Source organism: Ammodytes marinus, assembly GCF_949987685.1.
Source record: "Ammodytes marinus genome assembly, chromosome: 8".
NCBI classification, from domain to species: Eukaryota; Metazoa; Chordata; class Actinopteri; order Uranoscopiformes; family Ammodytidae; genus Ammodytes; species Ammodytes marinus.
In genome coordinates this window covers 5,593,535-5,608,265 of record NC_137212.1, presented here as the reverse complement: position 1 = coordinate 5,608,265, position 14,731 = coordinate 5,593,535, and the positions used below count along the sequence as shown (strand labels likewise).

The window sequence follows — 14,731 nt, the reverse complement described above, 5'->3', positions numbered from 1 at the left end:
GTGTGTGTGTGTGTGTGTGTGTGTGTGTGTGTGTGTGTGTGTGTGTGTGTGTGTGTGTGTGTGTGTGTGTGTGTGTGTGTGTGTGCTTCCTCTGTAATTGTCCTTGTCCATCCATCTGCCCCATCTAATTCCTGCCTCCCCTCTGCAACACACACACACACACACACACACACACACACACACACACACACACACACACACACACACACACACACACACACACACACACACACACACCTCTGCCGCACAGGCATTAGTCCACCATTAATAGAAATCTCTTTTGCATCTGCAAATGGAAATGAGATACATCTAAGAGAGCAGAGAGTGAGACTTCAAAGGGCATGCGGCTCTGTGTGTGTGTGTGTGTGTGTGTGTGTGTGTGTGTGTGTGTGTGTGTGTGTGTGTGTGTGTGTGTGTGTGTGTGTGTGTGTGTGTGTGTGTGTGTGTGTGTGTGTGTGTGTGTGTGTGTGTGTGTGTGTGTGTGTGTGTGTGTGTGTGTGTGTGTGTGTGTGTGTGTGTGTGAGACTGACAGAGGACCTTGGCGGTTTAAAGAGCCCCATGATGAAAAGGATTCAGAAATCTATTGAGTTTATTAGCATCAAATATCCCCAAAAACATTTGTGTTGTTGCAGATGCTGCTGTACACAGCTCAAAGGCTCTTTGTGTGTGTCTTACCCCTCACATCCCCTGCCAAATGTGAAGTACTGATTGTTCAAAGTCCCTTGGATGTATAATACACAGTTTGTGTGTGTGTGTGTGTGTGTGTGTGTGTGTGTGTGTGTGTGTCCTGAATAAAAAGCATTCTGTTTGGTTAGAGGTTTTCTGCAAAAAGACTCAAAAACTCACCTTTGCATACTGTATGTTCTTCCGTTTAACCTTCCTCCTGTGTTAACTTCCTGCTACCATCCATGGTGTTAGCGGGTCGGTTTCGACCCGTGTCTGAAATCAGCTGTAAAAAACACTAAAAACAATTATCTATCATCCTTTTTGTTTCTCATCTCTTGGTTACCTTGTTAGGCTTCCTTATCCATGAAAATATTGTTTTTAATATTTTTGGTGTAGGAGACTGGGCCTTTTTTTTGTCAGTATGCGCCTCAATTTCAGTTTAAATTTTTTTTAAATTAACCTTAAGAGAATCATATATATAAATATTTGGTTGTTGTGTTACCTGATTATTACTGAGGGGTATGAGAACACATTTCTTAACAAAATTTGTTTTATTTATTTTTTCATATTAATATTATTGACCTTTTTAACATCTATGGTGTTACCGGTCAATTACGACCCATATATATTTATTTCAGAAAAGAGCAAAAAAACTTTTATTTCAGCATTATACAAACACACAATGAAAACCAGAACAAGTCACAACACAAAATATAGATTTGTAAGGTCAAATAAACAACAACCAATCAACAAATCAAACTAATCGAAATCAATTACTAGCTCCAAAACTAGTAAAAAGAAACAGAAAAAGAAAGTAAAAGTCTCTGTGTGCATGTGTATGTGTGTGTGTGTACAGATGTGTGACAAAAAGCAACACTTTTAGTGTTCTTTGCAGAGATATTTCTTGCAGGTAAAGCACAATCCGTTTATCTTTCTGTCCTTAGTGCTTCGGCAGACCTGACACCTCTTATTTTTAGAATCAGGTGGCCATTTTCACCAAAAACATGATCCAGAACTTGGCTCACTGTATATCTCCTAATTTTTGAATACTGCAAATAGGAGATGTGCACTCTGCAAGTCACTAACTCTATACTGAATTGACCTCACATGCCTGGATATACCCTTCTGTTTGTTTCGCTTTTATGCAGGTATAAGGGCAAAAAAAGTCAAAATGAGAACCTCCCCAGAGCTCACATGATTGGGAGAGGAGCTGACTGTCATTGTATTGGCTGACAGTGCACTTAAGATTTCAGTTTTGGCTCTAGTTATTGTTTTTTACATCTTATTCTATAACCGGGTCGAAAACGACCCTAACACCACCAGTGTTATAATTTCCACCAGAGCATTTTATAATTAAGTGAAACATTTTTTATTGTTTTTATTTTGTTGAAATTGAGGTTCCTGACAAAGTCATGAAATTTTGAAGCAATAAACAAAATGTAAGTGGTTCTTTTATGCATTTGAAAACCAAAACGGGTCGGTGGCGACCCTAACACGAGAGGAAGGTTAAGTGTATACTGCATTTAACTGAGAATCACTTAACTGTGAACATACCTGCTTGCTTACAACAACAACAACAAATGTAAGTCTATCTTTGAGGCACTGCCATCTTTGAAAAAAGGCAAAGATGGCGATACATTTAGTATGAAGTATCTCCCTACCTATTCAAGAACAACAACATGAGTATCTCCCTCTTGTATTCAAACTAACTGAACCCTGCTCTGCCAGCTAACTGTCTCCTTTGTGTTGCTTTGACATTGCCACCCATGACTTCACTGCCTCCCAGCGCGATGATCAGCACAGCAAAAGCCTGGGCATTAGAAAGGGATCCTGCTGTAATCCAGTCAATGATTGGATACTGGCACAGACACACATACACAGAAAGACAGACACACGCACACACACGCACGCACACACACACACACACACACACACACACACACACACACACACACACACACACACACACACACACACACATTGGGAATGCCAAATGTTCCAGGTGGCAGCTGTGTGTAAGGGGGCCAGTTATCCAGCGTACTACCTCCCAGATGACCCTAGTAGGCGCGGAAAGATGGAGTCTGACCCGTGCATTAACTTCTTAGCTGCATATTTTCTTTAGCGCGACGAGAGATTGATTTGGTGTTGTGATCTCTTGAGCCTCATAGATGACAATAGGAGTCGAGCAGATGCGCTGGATTGTAAGAGTAAAGCTTGGTGGATGACGTAGTACAGCTAGTCCGGCCCTTCATGCTTCATGATTTGAAATATCTATACTGTTGTTGATGCCAAAAAAAGTTGGCCAAAATCATACAGCAATGTAGTGTGTGTGTGTGTGTACTTTGATTTATGATAACATGTAACGCAAGCCTCCCACTTAACCCACGAGAACTACATGAGGTGAAATACATCCCATCTTTCAAAGATCTTTGATTAATTCAGCCTTTTCCAACAAGTTTGTTGGCGGGAGTTTGATTTCTTTTTTTCAAGCCACTCGAAATAATTTGCTTTTTCTTTCAGCCGGAGGGGAAAGAGAGCAGTGTGTAGCATTTTTTATAAAATAGTAATTTGAGTCATGCACCCTTCAGTTTTTCAGTTAAGAGCTGTTCATAATTTGTTTTACCTCCTTTCAACGTCTCTCTGCCTTTTTTTTTTCATTTGGACAATTACCCTGTTCATCGCGCTGTTAGCTATGGCGTCAGTTACATATTTGTTCTTGACACAACTTAACTTAAAGTTATAGTGCGTAACTTCTCTCGCCCCCATGAGCAATTCTGAGACAACAACACTGTCGCCGCATCTACACTGAGAAATACAGAGAGTCTGGTGGAGCTGATATAACTCAACTTTGTCTCAACTCTTTTGACAATGTAACCGACATTAATTTATATATAAAACAAGTTACGCACTACATCTTTAATCTAATTCTCTACCCCCTTTCTTCTACAGAGGGAGTGACAGGCCTGAAGGAGCTGGCCTTCTTGAGGGACCTGGCCGAGCAGAATTCGGTGAAATACGGCGTGGACCGGTTGTACGGGGGCGACCGTGGCTCCGCAGTGCTCTCGTCCCGCTCAGCAGCAGCAGCCAACACTCTGCCCGTGGTGAAGGGAAGCATGATGGTCCTCAACCAGCTCAGTAACCTGGAGACCACCGTGGGCCGCTTCTACATCAACCTGCCCAACCGCATGATCGACCTGGCCCGCTTCAGCCTGCCCTACTCTGACCCCATGGGGGACGGTGAGTGGAGGGCACACTATTGGACTGAATGACATTTTGAGGGGTTTGGTTTCTCAATTAAAGTGAGATACTGCAGGTGAAAAGGGGTACAACTTTTAACTTATAGATATCATGAAACGCTGCCAGGTTAGAACTTACATTAAAACAATTATTTTTTGTGTTACACATCATCCTTAAATGCATGAATAAATATTCACATTTGGCAATATCTAACTCATTGTGTACATTTGCATCTCTTTTAAAACTAAATCCAGATGTTGGATAAAGCCAGAGTTAAAATTGTTATTTCAGTTTACAACATATCGGTGTCCATTAGCTTGGTCAATGAGTGGCTCTAGGTCAATGAGTGGCTCTAGGTCAATGAGTGGCTCTAGGTCAATGAGTGGCTCTAGGTCAATGAGTGGCTCTAGGTCAATGAGTGGCTATAGGTCAATGAGTGGCTCTAGGTCCATGTTCATTGTACCGACATGAGATATAGATCCTCACATCTAACTTTCATCAAGAAAATTAATAAGCATATGTCAAAATGTCGACTATGATTTTATTAAACACTTTTACTGAGGGCAAAGGAGTAACTGAATTCTGCCCAGTAATGAATGAAATGACCTCTAAATGACATCATTAATGTATCAAACTAACCTGAGGACGATATTAACTCATATTTCTCGCTCTTCTCCCTCCAGGGTTCATCATGACAGTGAGTCGTCCGTGTTACTTTGGTAACCTGTTGCTAGGCGTGGTCGGGGTGGATGTGAACCTGGCTTACATCCTGGAGGACGTCACCTACTACCAAGACTCTCTGGCTTCATACACGTTCCTCATCGACAACAAAGGTATGTCACATGATGATAATAAAAATACACTTCATTTATATAGCCCTTTTCGTAAACGTGCTACGAGGAACTTTTAAATATTTCTGAAACAGTCTAATTTTTCCTCTGATGATCATAAATGACATGTAACAGCAAACGAGACCATCAGTGCAAAGAATGCTATTTTATACAGTTTTTCTTCATGCCTTTTTCGCGCTCACCCAGTAAGTGGTGTAGTAAGAACACTACCGCTTTTGTCCAAAGGGGGTGCAAGAATGAAAACAAACTGAAAGTTCCTATACGCACCATTAACAATGTTACAAAGTGCTTTACAAACATAAAAAAAGGTATAGAGAGGATTAAACAGTCAAATAAGATCAGATAAACACTATGCAACCAGATTTTTAAAAAATGCTATTTTAGACATTACTAAAAGCTTTCACTAAGAAAAAAGTATTGAGAAGCATTTTGAGCTAGTGTGACTGAGTTCACATAGAGACAGGTGGAGTTGGTGGTAGCATGTTCATCACATTAGAATTAGCTCGTCAAGCTAGCATTGCAGGACATGATGGAGCCTTTTCCAACTCTCACTCAGCCAAATAAGGCTTTAAATATTGTTCTCTAAATAAAGTCATCTCCATAATAACAGGTCTACTGGGAAATACACCAAAACACAGCAGGAGAGAATCAGTCACGCTTTGCCTGTTGCTTGGATTTCTAAACCAGTAACTAAACAAACTCAATCAGGAGAAAAACACATTTCTACATGTTCAAGTTATCAATCTTTATTAGTCACACAGGCTTACAGAAACACTCCAAACAGCTGGGAGAGAGTGTACATGTTTCAGTGGGCCTAGTTTCGCTCACAAGTGGAATTACACTGTATGTTGTCTGTATCAACTTCCCCCATAGCCATGTTGCCTTATAAGACTTAAGTGTGTGTGTGTGTGTGTGTGTGTGTGTGTGTGTGTGTGTGTGTGTGTGTGTGTGTGTGTGTGTGTGTGTGTGTGTGTGTGTGTGTGTGTGTGTGTGTGTGTGTGTGTGTGTGTGTGTGTGTGTGTGTGTGTGTGTGTGTGTGTGTGTGTGTGTGTGTGTGTGTGTGTGTGTGTGTGTGTGTTTTTAGCCCTGGCACTTCTTTGGCATATAATTCCCTGTAGAGTTGTGCCTGAGCGCAGGGCAGTAGTTGCTCACGTCCGGTCTTGGTTTGTCTTGGCCTGAGCTCAGCTTGACTCTGGACTCAATCTGCTGATGTTGTACAGCAGAAGTTGTGCTCTGTTAGCCATGGAGAGAGCAGATATTGATGGATAGGGGCTTTAGCTAGATGACACTGTAGCTACAGCTCGGGTCCTCTTACTTAAAATATATCGAATAAACACTACCGACAATGCTAGCTGTGACACTGTCCTCATGGTAAGCTAATAAGAGGTGATAAATAAGAAATAAAATAAAAAGTTAAAAATTGGATTTATGTACACATGCAATAGTGTACAACACTAGATTACAAGATTTGAAATAGACTTTGAGCCATCAATTTTTTTTGTGTGTGAATTAGTATATATTTAGGAGTTGTAGCTACAGTTTGGGTCCCATAACTTACTATAAACAAGGTACTCTGATGGTGTTACTTGTGACACTTGTGGTAGCAGATTTTGCATATGATGTATCTCTGGACTCAAATGTTGGAATACATGTTGGAACATTTGCTATAAACTTGTATAGACCTTAGTGCAATGATATATGTATATATCGAATGTGTTTTAGTGTAAACTGAAGTGTAGATTCCTCAAATGCAGATCCAACAAACCACTCAGACGGGCCCCTCTCTGTCCCCCCCACCATCCCCCCCCCCCAAGACAATGCTCCTACAGACAGCCTCCTGCTGTTCTGGGTCAGCCTGCCCCACCCACGATTATAATATGAATGTATATCTCAAACCTGTCTGCCTCCCAACCTGTCTTCCCCTCCTTCCCCCCACCCAGCCTTACCTGTCTACCTGCCTACAACAATGTCCTTAAATAGCTCATGATTTAAGGGACATGTTGTCACTCCTTGTAACATACCCACGTGTGTTGGAACCAGTGACCTCTCCGTGGAGATTCTTGCTATATTGATTGAAAATAAACCTGATGCTATACAACATATCATTGTGCTTGATTTTCTCACGACACACTTTACCCATGCTAAGGTAATAGGCTCAAAGTAGAGTTAGACAAGAGTAGCCTGGGTAACATTTACTCACCTGCTCAGTTCAAACAAGTGTCAGAATCATAATGTTTCCACTTTTAAACGTTATTATTGCAAGGGAATTTTTTTTTCTTCGCAGCTGTGTGAGTTTTGCCGTTTAAAGACTCTCCCCTAGCTTCTAAAATGTTTGTTATGGTTATAAATATGCCATCAAGTTATAGCTTGTTATTACTACCACACTGTGCTTATTAGTGCAGAAACTTGGTCAACACTAACAAACGAGCGCCATTAAAGTTAATAGCTGGCGTTCTAATTATCTTCTGCCAATTACACTGTAGGTAAATACAATTAGGTGAATATCCCACTGACAAGAGGCCTGAGGATCTGGGGCTTGAAATAGCAGATGAGAAAATTTGGGAATATTTTTTGCATGGGAGGCATTCAGTTATACTTTATGAATGTGTGTTTATGTTGATAGAGATTGAACAAGCTGGATTATTTATGTATATATTTACGTAAAATGCACATAAGTTTTTCTCCACATGTGCACCGTAGTTTGATTTGTGAAGACAGAGGGGCCTTGTCTAATACAACGGATGCATTCTCATTTAAGAGGGTGAAATGACACACTTTTCTCTTTTTCGTTGGATCACTGCTGCTGTTAAGAGCTGTATGGGTCACAGCACTTCACTACATATCAGTGGGATCAGTAGCTTTCCACCAGGAATTTACATATAAATAAATAAAAATAAATATTTGAAAAGAAAGGAAAATACATGACAAAACACATTGGAAAAAAAAGCTGTAGGCTCAGTTGCATTTACTGACTGTAGTAAATTCAAAACTTCCCCATGTCTCTTGCCTATAAAAACATGCAGAATACACCTTCTTGCTCTGTTGCTGTATACAATGTAGTTTTAAAGGGACTATGTCTTGTGATATTCCTACCAGGTTACACCCTGATGCACTACATCCCTCGCGTTGCATTTAATGCGTGCAGTTCATTCAAAACCTTAGCCATGTGTCTTGCTGGTAAAAACCTGCAGCATGTACCTTCTTGCTCTGTTGCTGTATAAAATGTAGTTTTAAAGGACCTTATGTCTTGTTCTATCCTCCCAGGTTACACCCTGATGCACCCGTCCCTGACGCGTCCCTACCTGATGACAGAGCCTCCGCTGCACACTGACATCATCCACTATGAGAACATCCCGGGCTTCCCCGCTGTGAGGCAGAACATCATCGGGTAAGAACGGATGAGAAACACAAGCGTGGGAAAAAAGGTTGACTTCAAATATACAATTTAAAACTAGAATTCCACCAGCAATTGATGCACACATAGCAGCATATTTTAAGTGTATTTTTTTTTTCCTAGTTGTTATGCATCCACACTGGCAGTATTTGAGTTACTTAGACATTGTCATTTTCGGGTTGTCTGTCTGTATGGGATATCTAAAAAAATGCATAGAGGGATTTTTGTCATATTTTGCACAAACTCACACTTGGTCTCAAGGGTGATCGGAGTAGATTTTGGATGTCAAAGGTCACTGCGACCTTACATATTCTGAGGTCGCAGTGACCTTGTACCATATTATTGTAGCTTAGGATCTTTAACTTCTTTAAAGCATTGCCTTCCACAACTGGACTTTCACGGTTTGGTAATTGTATGCCTTATGAAGTTATAATTCTGTGTAATTTTGTGTAGATATTTTGTGTAATTGTGTGTGTCTCTCCTTGCAGCCTCCCTCTGGGCAGTCAGGTGATCGCTGTGCCAGTCAACTCCTCTCTGTCGTGGCACGCCAACCGACTGAGAGACAACAGCAAACACTCCTACAACGTCAGCTACGCATGGAAACTGGTAGGTGTCTGTACAGACCAAGTAGATACTAAACATTTGACACACCTCACCTCACCTTTCCTTTTTTACACTTAGCTGACAGCAAGAAATAAGCAAACTTGCATACACTCACACATAGACTCATATACAATGTAAAATAAGAAGTAAGTAAGGCATTAGAGTATGTATTACACATGGTTTGTCGTATAGTTTATGTTTGAGTTTGAAAAGAAGAAAGTAATATAATAAGTTAGTTAAGATATGCAGCAGGATACATGATTAAGTCGGCAGAGAATAATTTAAAATCATCACAGTCACAGCAGGGATAAATGATGAGCAACGAGCCATTTATCGTAGTGTGAGAAGAATTACTGGTAGAATTTCTCCCGCTCTCTCTCTCTGTCTGTCTCTCTGTCTGTCTCGCTCTCCCTCTCTCTCTGTCTGTCTCTCTCTCTCTCTCGCTCTCCCTCTCTCTCTGTCTGTCTCTCTCTCTCTCGCTCTCCCTCTCTCTCTGTCTGTCTCTCTCTCTCGCTCTCCCTCTCTCTCTCTCTCTCTCTCTCTCTCCCTCTCTCTCTCTCTCTCTCTCTCTCTCTCTCTCTCTCTCTCTCTCTCTCTCTCTCTCTCTTCCATTTTTGTCTCTGGTTCTTAATCATAACTGTAACACTGTCCAAAGTCATCGCACAGATTTACACTCTCAGCCTTTACTGCTCCAACCAAAACGTCCGGCACTTTAAATGAGTCTGTGTAATAAAAACCACGTACACACACACACACACACACACACACACACACACACACACACACACACACACACACACACACACACACGTACACACGTACACACACACACACACACACACACACACACACACACACACACACACATGACACCAGTTTGAGTCTCTCTGACATTTAGATAATTTTTTGGCAGGAGCAGAAATCTCACACTTCATTCAGGCTTTTCACTTTTAACCTTTTTTTTTCGAAACTTTTGACATTTCGTTCTTTTCACACAGAGTTCAAGCACGTCCCCTTTGCCATGACTTTGACAGCTGTCTGTTGTTTTTTTAAACTAACTCATCGGAGCCATAAAAAGGGCAAATTGGCCTAGAAAGTGTCTCTCGTTTCCCCACACAATTCTGTTATTTTGTACGAAAATATGAGCCTGTTGAGTAACTAATACATCACCCATACAGAACCGGCGTTCTATCATTATAATATCGCAATTATAATATAATGAATGGGGTTTTTCTTCTTAGACAGTGAGACCATAAAACACTCTTTCTGCCTTTTCTCAGGCTAGGATGAACCGATTTCTAAAATTGTTGCACATTTATACTACATAGGATCTCAGCGTGCAATACACCTTCATATTTCCACTGGTGAAGTAGGTCTTTAAATCATATGAATTTGTTAGGATTACAAATGTGTCTTGGATTTTCTCCCATTTCTTCTATGAGTTATTATAGAAGCTCCTATGTTTTGTTGGACACTTTGTATGAGTTAACAAGAACGTCTCAGAATTTAGGAGCAGTCTAGCCTTGGCACGGTGCATTTCAAACCAGTAGTGTGAAAGCAGTAAAGATCGGACACATTTATTGTTGAAGGGCGTCTGTGGCCCGTTAAACACTGTCTGAGAAGGCTGACACCACACACAGGAAAAGAGCGTGGGATGGGATGGGGGAGTGTGTGTGTGTGTGTGTGTGTGTGTGTGTGTGTGTGTGTGTGTTATATCACAGTGTATCTGGCTTTTTAGATTGTACAACGTATGTAGGAGTAGAGCGTATAATTCACGTCAACTTTCTGGTATTTTATTCGGAAGTTAAAACAAGTCACTAAAGATAAATGTTAGATAGATAGATAGATAGATAGATAGATAGATAGATAGATAGATAGATAGATAGATAGATAGATAGATAGATAGATGGACATAGATAGATAGATAGATAGATGGACATAGATAGATAGATAGATAGATAGATAGATAGATAGATAGATAGATAGATAGATAGATAGATAGATAGATAGATAGATAGATAGATAGATAGATAGATGGATGAAAAACCTCTATTGTCATAACACATTGTACATAAATATGCTCCTACTTAAGGTGCATAAATGAACAAACACATCATCAACCAACCTTCATACCAGTAAATAAAGACCCCAGAAAGGCATGTAAACCTCTTAATCCCCCCCCCCCCCTGTCCTGTGTGCTAGGTTCAGGACACGTCGTTCATCCTGTGCATCGTGTACATCCAGCCAGAGATCCCCGTCAAGCAGCTGAAGAACCTGAACACAGCACCCAGCTCCAAGCTGCTGTATCACCGTCTGGACCTGCTGGGACAGCCCAGCTCCTGTCTGCACTTCAAACAGCTGGCTACTGTCGGTGAGAGAATAGAACCACATACATGCACAGCACTGGGCTCATATCGAATACCTTTGGTTTAGAAATACAGAGGTACCCATAGTCATGGTCATTTTGGTATAGTTGTGAGATTTGAAGAACAAAATGTGAGTTCTGGAAATGGTTTGGAATTCACTGAATGTGTTGTTAAGGTGTTGAATTTACCAATGTTTCGCTAGTGTTTAAAACATGTTCATAGAATTCCTGGGGGCGCTTGTTGTGTAGTGGTTAGAGCGCCCGCCCGCCCATTCTGAAAAAAGTTCCCAAAACACGTCTAATGTATGGGAAGTTGTTGCTTGAATTACTGTTAAGAATTTATTTCAGCAGGCCTACCTACTTTGAATAAGGCTATGGAAATAGGATAAAATGTAATGAAAATTCATGCAAAAGTTTTGAAAATGTATAGGTACAAATATGTGGAGAACCCTATAAAATACATCTGCAAACCTTATTTCGTATCCATTGTCAACTCTTATAAAACATTGATTATATTAGCATCTCTGTAACTGTCCCCTGTTGTCCCTGTCTGTCTCTTTACCTGTCTGTCTCTTTACCCAGAATCCCCCACGGTGATGTTGGCAGCGGGCAGCTTCTCCTCTCCGTATGAACACCTGAGCCAGCCGGAGACCAAACGCATGGTGGAGCATTACACAGCCTACCTGAGCGACAACACACGCCTCATAGCCAACCCAGGACTCAAGGTACACACACAGGGGAACACACACACATAGACACACCAGTGTTTCCCCCAGAAAATGGCTTAGTCAAGGTGGTCACTGCCCTGGGTCATTGGCGCCGCGGCGAAAATTTGGGGGGTATTTTGCTCAAAGATGCCAATGCGCAGTAAAGAAATAAACTGTTAATTTCAATACAACAGACACTGACCTTACAGTTGTGCAATTGTGTTTGCTATGTGCAGGTACAAATTATGTGCAAACATGCAGACAGTACAAAGCACAATTAAAGAAAACTTCTACTGTTTTTGTGCAATACTATACAGACACACTAAATACAAATAATGGACCATACACTCAACATGTGTATGCACATAAAAGTGAAAATTCAACTTTAAAGTTCCTTTTTGGATGGGGGGCTGTTGTGCGATTATTGTGGACAATAGGCCTATTGTGATGCGATAGCCTATAATTCATTAATGGTTGTTTTTAGCCTACTTGCTTGATTTCTTTTTAAATACAGAGTTTATTGGTCGTTTTCTAACATGTATTTCCAAATTTAAAACGTAAAAATAAAGCAGCATTGAAAATTCAGAAAATAAATCTTCTTGGCCTACACTAGCATGCTGTTTGAAAAATGTTAAATGTCGGTTTGCTTCTGCTCGTTTAACTCTCCCGCGTGCATGCCGTAGTCGCGCGGTGCAGTACGGTCGCGCGCACAAAGCCGTGGACACAGCAGCTGATAGAGAAACGCTTGGAGACATGCTTTTTACCAAATCGCGGCCTTTCGCGCAGTTATGACCATGTATAAGTACACATCGCGCTTGCTAGTACATTAATTGTGCAGCACTTAAAAAAAAATAAATAAAAAAAAATGAAAATTAAAATAATTTTTTTTTTTTTTTTTTTTGGGGGGGTGGTTGGTAGTCAAGGCGGGGGGCTGGCGTTGCTAAGGCGGCCGCCTTAGCTATAAAGCGCTGGGGGAAACACTGCGACACACACAACTCCAGATTCAAGTTGTTTATTGCCTTTTGCACAGTAACAAATATTAAATATACAAGTACAATACATCAAAACTAGCAATTCCCTGAGTACATTAAAAACAGAAAATGAAATGTATCCATCTATACATACTCACGGCTAAGAGCAGCCTGCAGAAGCACATAAGGCTGACGTTGTTTACCTGACACACACATGGCACATAGCCAGCCCTGTGCGGTCCGGTTACACATGTGTACACAAACATTAAAATCTGAATGGGTCCCAGGATAGTTGAACAGTTTACAGGTACTTGGAAATCAAGTTTAATTCATTGCTAAGGTTACCTGGCAGGCAAGCTTATATTACAGAACAATCACACACATTTTATATGAGGTGCTGTGTCTTTAAGAAAGGGGACAGACCTTTACATATGTATACAAACATTAAAATATGAATGGGTCCCAAGATAGTTGAAGCGTTTACAGGTACTTGGAAAGCAACTTCAATTCATTTCTTGCATTACCTGCCTGGCAAACAAGCTTACAAACATTACAGCTACATTTCACACGTTTGAAATAAGGCGCTTAGTCGTTTAAGTGTCACTCAAGCCCCAAAAACACTTCTTTTTTTCAGTTTACAAACAATTTATATGAGAATTTAGAATTGTTGTTGATTGCCCCATTTTTAAATCAATCAAGGATGAAGCGCTGTCAGAAAGGGACTGAACCCCAAGTGGTTTTGGCAGTGTGTGTGCATTCCTGGCCTTGTGTGTGTGTGTGTGTGTGTGTGTGTGTGTGTGTGTGTGTGTGTGTGAACTCTAAAGCCTCCAGCTCTGATTCCCAGGCTAGTCTTAGCGGCCCCCTCCCTCCAGTCACCTCCTTTCAGACTTCAGAAGCTCCTCTGAACACCGTACCGGGATGGGATTTTTCAGGGTGTTTGTCAGGGCTTTATGGGGCTAATCCACTCCCATTCAGACCTAAATGATGGCTTTCTGAGCCTCTGCTATTTGGGATTTCTTACCTACAATTTCACAGAAGTTCCTAAAATACAAAAATGTAATTAGATATCACCTTGTTTGCTTAACGTTGACACACTTTGTAACAGTGTTAATAAAGGTGCTATGTAAAAAAAACGTGGCCAACCCCAGATTAAAACTCTTACTTTTCCACTAATTTATCGACTTCATTCTCCACTCCTTGTTTACCTCTCTCTCTCTTTCTCTCTCTTTCTCTCTCTCTCTCTCTCTCTCTCTATCTCTCTCTCTCCCTCTATCTCTCTCCATCCCTCCATCCATCCCTCCTCAGTCCTCTGTCAGGAATGAGGTGATGGCGACCAGTCACGTCACGGATGAGTGGATGACACTAATGGAGATGAGTAGCCTCAACTGCTACATTGTGCGGCGTTACATAGCAACGCCCAGCGGGGTGCTCCGGATTTACCCAGGATCACTCATGGACAAAGCCTTCGACCCCACCCGCAGACAATGGTGAGGCTTTTTACTTTGGTGTGCGACCGTGTGTGTGTGTGTGTGTGTGTGTGGGGGGGGGGGAGTTAAAAGGAAAGAGTACGTGTGCAAACTGCAGGCACATGCTGGTGCTTAAAATGGTCACCAGCTTTTACTGAGAGGAATCATGGTTTTATTATTAAACTGTAGTATTGTAATGGGTTGTCAAATAGCCAATAGAACTTAAGAGCAAAAGGATTTTTCTGGCAAGTGATAGAGCGCCACAACTGTGTGTACAAGACTTTTCTCGGACATCCATAAAGTGCTCTGCTTCTTAATACAAATACTGCCTAAATTCTTTCTTTTAAACTTTGATTTATCAACATAGAATTGGAATATATTGAGATGGGTAAATCCACAGTTGGTCAAAACCTAAACCATTGCACCGGCAGTTCCCTACGGTCTCGTAATTACGAGATCCTGCAGTGAAAC

At 41.1% G+C, this 14,731-nt stretch overlaps 1 protein-coding gene across 1 annotated transcript in view; it reads left to right on the top strand.

The window, feature by feature from the left end:
• cachd1 (cache domain containing 1) overlaps positions 1 to 14,731 on the top strand; it is a 92,801-nt gene that overhangs the window by 62,045 nt on the left and 16,025 nt on the right. The window contains exons 9-15 of the mRNA XM_080033396.1: positions 3,616 to 3,903; positions 4,587 to 4,736; positions 8,019 to 8,142; positions 8,637 to 8,754; positions 10,954 to 11,122; positions 11,699 to 11,841; positions 14,100 to 14,281. Of these exons, the coding sequence (XP_079889522.1) occupies positions 3,616 to 3,903; positions 4,587 to 4,736; positions 8,019 to 8,142; positions 8,637 to 8,754; positions 10,954 to 11,122; positions 11,699 to 11,841; positions 14,100 to 14,281 (1,174 nt within the window). The remainder of the gene's footprint in view (positions 1 to 3,615; positions 3,904 to 4,586; positions 4,737 to 8,018; positions 8,143 to 8,636; positions 8,755 to 10,953; positions 11,123 to 11,698; positions 11,842 to 14,099; positions 14,282 to 14,731) is intronic.